At 32.8% G+C, this 8,692-nt stretch overlaps 1 protein-coding gene across 1 annotated transcript; it reads left to right on the plus strand.

Moving 5' to 3' along the window:
* The first annotated feature begins 2,261 nt into the window (after window positions 1-2,261).
* Window positions 2,262-7,835, plus strand: LOC136988662 (uncharacterized). The gene is made up of 7 exons (XM_067286583.1): window positions 2,262-2,437; window positions 5,418-5,473; window positions 6,013-6,078; window positions 6,232-6,264; window positions 6,490-6,597; window positions 7,541-7,582; window positions 7,658-7,835. The coding sequence occupies exons 1-7, from the start codon at window positions 2,374-2,376 to the stop codon at window positions 7,706-7,708; spliced, it is 420 nt and encodes a 139-aa protein (XP_067142684.1). The 5' UTR covers window positions 2,262-2,373; the 3' UTR covers window positions 7,709-7,835.
* Window positions 7,836-8,692: the final 857 nt, after the last annotated feature.

Raw genomic sequence — 8,692 nt, forward strand, 5'->3', positions numbered from 1 at the left:
GGCCCATAATGGGGTGCTGCATTCCCTGCATGCTTTTTTTCATAATAAAGACTGCATACCTACTTTTGCATCCTTCTGTTTAATATGTATACACACGAATTTAATTTATTTTACGATTAGAATTAGAACAACTTTACAATTGTTAAATTAAACAGTTTTTTGAACATCTGTATTAATTACGCATCAAATTAACTGCATTGGTATAGGCTACGTGGCATTCTACCATCGTTAAAACTTTATTACACCTGAACACCTGATATGAATAGCAAATAAGTGAATTATATTATTAGTATAATTATTCAGCACAAATAAACAGTAGCGTAACCAGGGAGGGGCGCAGGCCCTTTATCTTTGTAAATAAATAAATAAAGAAGAAATCAAATGAAGTACAGGAAGGTTTCAATGTGGAAAAAAAAAACACTTACACAAGTATTTACAATGTCTAATGTAAGAGTTTACTCTTTACCCACAACCAGGCCCTACGAGAGGGGGTGCAGCAGAGGAACAACCAGTGTATGAGCTTTAGAGGCCCATCAGATGAAAAAATCTTTCATTATGCTATTTGTTATTTGTATAAGCAGAACTTTCAAAAAGGGGGTCCAAAATAATCTTTGCACCGATTCTCTCGGTGGCCTTACCCACAACAGGTGTATCGACAATGGCACAGGGATGATGTAAGGTGCAGGTTTTAATTCGGACCCTTCTAATATCGGTTCTAGATACGCTACTGCAAATAAACATCATTCATAATTTCTAAAGCAGTAAAACCACATACAATTTACATTTCGTGTAATTCATTAAAGGAAAGCTATAAAACATTGGATCTTGCCCAAATTCTTAATTTTTTCTTATGACTGTCAATGCCAACATCAAGCTAATACTTGTTTCATGTATTTTTAGATGTTGAAATATTTTTTAAATTATATATATAGTACCTTCTATTTACTTAATATATTAAGTAAATAGAATAGTTTATTTATTTTCAAGGTACTATATAAGTATTATATTATATTCAAGTTTTTGTATTAATCACATGTCAAATTGTAGTGATACACATGGCATTCTGCTATTATTATTATTATTATTAGGTGAATCGTATCTTTAATCTTCGATAAATAAGACAATTTTAGGTCTTTTATTTATTAAAAGCAAGACAGTTTGGAACCAGATACACATGTCCTCCATTATCTCCCCATCCCTTCAATTTTTAATCACCAAAATTTAATAGCATCGATCCCTCTAATACACAAACCTTTCTGCAAAATTTCAGAAATTTTCCACAAAAAGCACAGGAGTTATTAAGCTTCAAACAGAGTGGACAGAATCGTGCCCCCCCCACACACACACTACACTACCATACATACAGAAATTACCCCCGAATTTTTTTGCATGTCTCGAGGTTTTTAGAGGTGTCCCAAGTCCAAAAATGTAAAAATCTTGGGAGCAACGTGGAATTTTTCAAGTTTTCTTCACGTTTGTAACAGCTAAATAGGGCCATTTTCCCATAGAAAATCCTCCCCAAAGGCACCCCTCTTGGTGGATTTTCCTCGTGTATCCCACCAAAACTAAATTACATAACAGTATATTTTTTAAGAATTAGTGTCTTATTACGTATAAATGTCTATATTAATAAATATTATATATAAATTAAACAATGACTATTTTGCCATTGAAATCCTTAGGGAGAGAGAGAGACGGGAGTCCATTTTAATTCTACTGCATCAAATCCCAAAATACATATATTTAGTTTTATAAAGGTTGTTATACGATAAATTACATTTCCAATTATTTTCATACGACTAAAATTATACGAGAAAATACATAACTACAAGTGTGTGGTTTTCCTAAGTAATATTCAATTTCAATGAGCGATAAAGCAATAGCATCGCTTAAAAACTATTTATTTTTAATAAAATATAAATAATTTTTACATTTTTAAAACTTTTTACAATAATTTATTTTATTTTTATCATTGAAAAATATATTTTTGAGTGAAATTAAATATGGAAAATACCAATTTTTTTATACTTTAATGTTTACAGTTATTGACTGATATTGTATATCAGATATAAATCAACGTTTTTAAATACACGTAGCAAGTATTAAAGAAAAAGATTCGCATACGGTTTTCATTGTTCGAGAGTTGAAAGCATGGAAACAATTTGTCATTGCCACTCTTTTACCTCCATTCGTTAAAATCAGGATATCAATTCATTCGTAAAACGAAAAGGAGAACAAAAGAGAATAAACGACTGATAAATAACGCTTTATAAACGTTTGAAGCGCTTGGAAACAATTCAGTTTTTGTGAATAAATTCTATAAATATCAAACGGACACACACTCGTTTGTCAGTTCTTGTAAAAAGTCGCATCATGGTTAAATCAAGCTTCATATTATTTTCTCTGGCTGCTGTTATGCTAAGTTATTCAATAACAGGTATTTTCCCTTAATATAACTTCTAACATAAATTAGTTTTTAAGCATTTGATACTTTAAAGATGGTAGAATGGATGAAACCACCGAATACTGGTAGTTGGTAGATGGAGTTTTCCGGATTTTCTCCACTTTTTTTTAAACTCTTTCCGCCCTGTGAGCACTAAGAGGTCCTCTTTTAGCAAGCCCATTATGGGTTCGGCTCGGGCCACAATGGGGTGAGGGACGACCTTTTTGACCGCTCGGCCATCCGGTCTTAATTCTCCACGTGTCTAACACCTAAACAGGAGCCAATTTGCCATAAAAAGACCTCTCTTGGTAGATGGTCCATGCGTTGCTTTGTTGTATCCCATCCATCCAATTCTACTTTAATGTCTTCAACAATGGGAAGACCGAGTGGTGATGGACAGGACCTATCTGAGTCGGATCGCTCCCCGAAAAATTCCTGGATTCTCTAGAGAACTCATTACCTAAATATTTATTATATTTATAGGCTAAATAATATGGAAAAGTTACGTCAAAAATATTCAAACTTATGGCTTTGAAACGTTTCTTCGAATTGGCTATCAATTAAATTAGTTTGTTTCATATACGGTCCAACCTCTAAACAAAGGACACTGGCGGAAGGGAAGAAACAATGTCCGTTGTTCGGAGGTTATAATCTATGCATTTTTGTTTTAAAACGTTCCTGATAAAATGGTCTACGTTCGATTATATAATAATTTTATCGGTAATTAAATTGTTAAAGAGAAATCTTGACGGATAAAATAGACCCAGAAAAATTATTGTATCCGAGCGAAGTGTCTACTGCTAGACATTTACACGCGATAGCCCACACATAAAAACAATGTGTTACATAATTGTTTTAAATAGATTTCCGGAACTTAGGTTTAAAAATAAACTTTTTTTCATTGTATACAGCCATTACTTATACGAAAGATGCGAAGGTGTTTTAAACGTTTATGACCGATAAACAGCTATGTAATGGAGGGAGGATGCTCGCGGAATGGCAATACGAAAAGCGAAACACGAGATAGAGTGCAGTTTGGCAATAATGCTAATCTTAATGGAATTACAGTTCTACTACAATGACTAAATACGAGAAACAGATCAGAAAATAAAACACAAGAAGTAAAGTAGAACGATGACGAAAATAAACCGAAAAAGTAGTAATAAATAAAAAGATAATGAAGCAGTGAATGAAATTACAAAACAGTGGTAAAGTTGCCAATTGTGCCAATCTTAGAAAGGATCGTTGTACTTATTTTATTTTAAAACTTTTATGTTTTCATCGAACGACGTCATATTTCGAGTATTTTTCCTCAGAGAGGGGCAAACGGGAGCACTGAGATCCTGGGAACTGGAGGCAAAAATCTCCATAAATTGTAACAGTAAAAGTAATTGAAATATGTCACTTTACACCCTCGACCATGCAAAAAAACCCACAACGGTGGATAAAATCACCGAGAATTCACGTCTGACCAACGTGTCAAACACCTAAATACGGTCCATTTCCCCATAGAAAGCCATCCTGGGAAACATTCGCTTGGCACACAGTCCATGCGTTGCATTGCTGTATTCCACCTGTCCAATCGAATTTTTAATTAACTATCTTAAAATAAGATTATAATAAGCGAATCTATTGTAAAATATAAAACATTTTAATTACTGTATAAATTAATTATTTTATTATAATAATAATAAAGTAGGTCTAATAGTTTCTAAGTAATTTCTTTAAAAAACTTAAATGTTATCTCCTTCTGACATCCTTCAACAAATAAGGTTCTATGTGTGAATTAGTCTTTTGTTTTCTTATATTTACTTAAAAAAACAGAGGAACAAATGATTAAAATTTATATTATTTCCACGGATTTAACGATTTTTAAACAATGTGTAATTAAATGAAGAATTTTACAGTAGATGTTTTTGTTTGATTCTTTCCTACTGATACAATTCTTAGAAAGTATAAAATTACATTTCTTTGTGTTTATAAGTAATTTAGTTCTGCACATGAATGGGTTCAAGCTATGACCTACTGCTCTGAGGGGAGAACAGATCCGGGCAAGCAATTCGAAGAATTTTTCATATGCCCTATCCTGGTCAAGGCCGGAAATTCATCACACAAACGATTCGCCAAGGGGCGACGACTCCCGGAAAGACTTTCTATGGAAAACTGGCACCCATTTAGGCACCAGTTAATTTAAGCTTTCTTAAATGGGCCTGGCGTTTTTACTCTTAAGTCTTCCTGAAAGGCCTGCGACACTAAGACCTTTTATCCAGTTTCATCGTGGATTCAGCCGAGCCCATACAGGACAGAGACCAACATGCTTCAGGAAAAAGACACTAAACTTACTCTAAACTGGTTCTAAATTCAATTACATGGAAATTTTTTTTAATAAGAAGTTAATTGCGTAATTTCCAAGGAAATATATATATATATATATATATATTATAACGAGGTTAAGGCATTAATCTACCTCTTTGGGGGATCCGGAATCGCATCCCAGAGACAAATATCTTTAGGAATTTTTTCGGGATGGTCTGTCCCGTCTCTCACTCCTGCCGCTTCATTATTATGTACTTGCAGAACCCATAATTGACCCGAAAAAGGCCCTCTTATTGCCCAGAGAAGGAGAGTAAAAAATAAAAGTTATTTATAATAACTTTGTTCAATATTTTAATTCGTGATATTTGAAAAATGTATGTAAACGCGCTATTTCATTAAATTTAGTAACATATCAATACAAAAATTTCCCGGTATTATTAGAATAATCCACGAGTAGAAGAACATAACCTTGGCAACTAGCCATTAAAATCGCTAATTTCTGCAGTGGCATTGAAACGCTACACTTTTTATTCTAAATTTTAAAATTAAAAATATCTTATTTTATATTATTTAAAATGTTAGATTATAATTTACGCTTTTATAAATTTATAATGTTATTAAATTATGATTAAAATAGAAATACTATATTTTGTTTCAGTGGAAAGCAGTCGTGTGGATATCGCGCAATGCTTCTTTGATAATATACCCAAAAAGGCAAGTTATCAATTTTAAAGATTATTTAATGAAAATTAAAAGTTTTAAAAATATTTTATACTTATTAAGTATGAAAATTAATTAAAATTTATCGCGTAAAAGGCCCTACCGCTCTGGGAATCTGGGATTGAATCGTGATCAGAAACTCTTCGGGAATTTTTCAGGTCCGTTCCGGATATATCGGGCCCTTCCACACCACCCGGTCGTTACATTGTGGGCCTGGCTTAACCGACGATGAGTATCATTAAAACAGGCCCTCTTAGTGCCCTCGGGGCAAGAAGAGTAAAGAATTAAAAAGGCCCTCTTAGTGTCCTAGGATAAGAAAGGTGAAAAAATCATCGAAAAGAAACTTGAAAAAGTAGAAATGTTCTCACAGAAACTAAAGAATTTATTTTAAAACAATACATATTAATTTCATACTTAATATCATTCGTTTATTTACAAAATATAATTAATTTTAAATCGATATATAACTGTTCTAACGATTCAGTTACGCATCCAGTTAACTAATTTTCTTTTTAATGTACTGTTAATTTTAGATCAAGACCGACTACGAACAATGCTACGAAAAAGCCAGAGGTCGATACGGACTGAAAATAAGAGAGGTTAATTTAATTGTTTATTTTTGACGTCATAGTTGGCAATTTAACAAAACAGTATTTATAAACTTACGAGTATTCATTCACCAGATGGTAGCAGACGTCAATCAAGCATTATCTAATCTTAACAATGTGACTGTTTTTTTTTCTTGTTTTCAGGCACTCATGTGTGTCATGAAGACAAAAAAACTGGTAATTTTAAACCGAATTTATTTATTTATTTATTATCGTTTTATCAATGCAATCGAACCTCCAATAATGGCCACCTCTAAACAGCAATGGACAAAAATGCGTACAGAATAAATAACCTCCAAAGAACGGTCGTTTTTTATGTTCCCGCCGGTGGTCGCTGTTCAGAGGTTCGACTGTATATCTATTGAATCAAATGCATTTTAAAAAAACTTAATTATTCAATAGTTAACAGAAAATGGCGACGTCGACATGGAAAGTTACAAATTAACAATTGGTGATATAGAAGATACTAAATATGGGAAAGTATCATCAGAATGCGAATCGATCGTTAAGGTAATTCAATTTTATTATTATTATTTTACCAATTGGTTGGCCTCGTGGAATTTCATAGAATTTCTTCACATAGGCCTATGAAACGCCTAAATAATGGCCAGTTTCCCCGTATAAAATCCTCCCGGGAGGCATTTTCCTTTGGCAGTTCGTTTAAGTGTTTAATTGTCTAATTCAATCAATCCAATATTTTATTACAGATATAACTACAGTCAAACCTTGATAAAGTTCTCCCCTAAATACCTCCACCCTCCGGTAAATGGCGGCCGGATGGTCGAGCGGTCAAGATGGCATCCTTCTGCTCTGAGGGACCCGAGATCGAATCCGGGCTGCCGGAAGATTTCGGGAATGTTTCGGTGGAGCAGATGGTAAATGATAGGCCCACAATGAAAAGGGCGGATGATGAATAATGGACCCGACATATTCGGGCCTGGCCGAATCCACATTGGTATACAAAGATTCCGTCTTAATGATTGTCAGGGATGAAAAGAATTGTTTAAAAAAATTATAAATTTAAGCGAAATTAAATAAATAATTTTGAAAAATTCGAATAGTATAATTTTAAATCATCGTCTACATTTCTTCAAAATTAATATTTTCATTTTTGGGCCTTTCTCTTTGGAGACCAAAAGGGCTCTTTCAATCATACCTATTATGGATTCGGCGATTGAGAATTGTAAATCCATTATGGATTTATGGATTCAATAGTCCACAATAAAGAAAACTGTATGGTAAGAGATGGTTTCAACATATCCGCTAGAGAATGCCCATGAAAAGTTTCTGGACTTCGTTGTCCAGATTCTGGGTTTTCTGAGCGGTAGATTGACTCCTTAACCTTTTCGGCCATCCTCAGCAAATGGATTCACTTTGCACAAAACGGAGGCAATCTACGTAACTCATCATTAAATATTTATTATATTAAAACAGATTTGATTTTCTCACCTAGGTGAAGCAGTTTATTAGTTGTATTTTGGTGGGACTTGTGAGGGTAAGATTGTTTTATTGTATGTTTATTTAAGATATAAATACAGAATATTAAATGATTTATTGCTTTGTTTTTCAGAGCTGCAATCCTGATTTTTCCGTGTCCTCTAATAGCAGTGTTATTGAATAATAACCCTAACAGAGAAACAGAGAATAATTTTTATATGAGAATAAATATCCATATTCGAATATTTAGTTTATTTTATAAAACTATGTAATGTTTTACGACGATAAATAAATTTCATGTTCAAAACTGTTTCAAGTAAAGTTTTATTTACTTAATTCGTATGCAGGAATATAAATTTTTATAATTATATTCTTGCACGCAGCCCGGGGCTTCAATTGTATTTCTGACATAATTTATTTAATCAAAATAGAGAAGGCCATTTGATAAGGAGTTTCGATGTTATAAGATAACGGATTCGAATTCGATTTCTTCATAAATCATCCTGGGTGCTTAGTCTCGAATTATGACAACACCGACATGTTGGGAGTGTCACGTAACTCGGGATTAGGCACCCTAGACGGAGTGGATCAGGGCACGGATGATTAACTCCCTATACTAATACTGAGATCTTTTGCTTTCATAATTTAATATTTTAAAAATCTTCCTTTTTAAATAACAATTTAAAAACAATTACACTAGAACCATTTTAAGTCCGTAACAATTTCCATCACTACTTCTCAAGTTTACCATCAGGGGGCGATTTCTTTAAACAAAAACGCCAATAATACATAGATGATTACGTGTTGTAAATAAATATAATTAAAAAAATCATCTTCTTAATGGTTTTTTATTAAGAAAAAATGCAGTTTTCTAGTAAAACATTCGTACAATGATTTATAATTTAAAATCAAGAATAAAATAAATAAAAAAAACCGCCTTTATACTGTACTGTACTGTACATAACAGGAAATGAGTTGCTACTGTATTTGGGTCAAGGTTGAAAAACGCTAAATTCGACTGAATAATATATAAAATGTAGTCATTTATGTTTATTTATTATATTTATACGGATAATTTAAAGGTATGCAAAATGTTACAGGATTATAGAGCTGTTCAAGTATTACATCACCAAAAATGTTTTTTTTTTTTTTTTTTTTTTGATCCCCT

This window comes from Centruroides vittatus, unplaced genomic scaffold (assembly GCF_030686945.1).
Source record: "Centruroides vittatus isolate TY-2023 unplaced genomic scaffold, ASM3068694v2 contig_1259, whole genome shotgun sequence".
NCBI classification, from domain to species: domain Eukaryota; kingdom Metazoa; phylum Arthropoda; class Arachnida; order Scorpiones; family Buthidae; genus Centruroides; species Centruroides vittatus.

Bases quoted from the DNA above. Each gene is read 5' to 3' on its own strand.
- LOC136988662 (XM_067286583.1), top strand. From the start codon at position 2,374: ATGGTTAAATCAAGCTTCATATTATTTTCTCTGGCTGCTGTTATGCTA. The intron at 5,474-6,012 runs GCAAGTTATCAA...TGTTAATTTTAG, and splicing joins TTGATAATATACCCAAAAAG to ATCAAGACCGACTACGAACA. The intron at 7,583-7,657 runs GTAAGATTGTTT...TTTGTTTTTCAG, and splicing joins TTTTGGTGGGACTTGTGAGG to AGCTGCAATCCTGATTTTTC.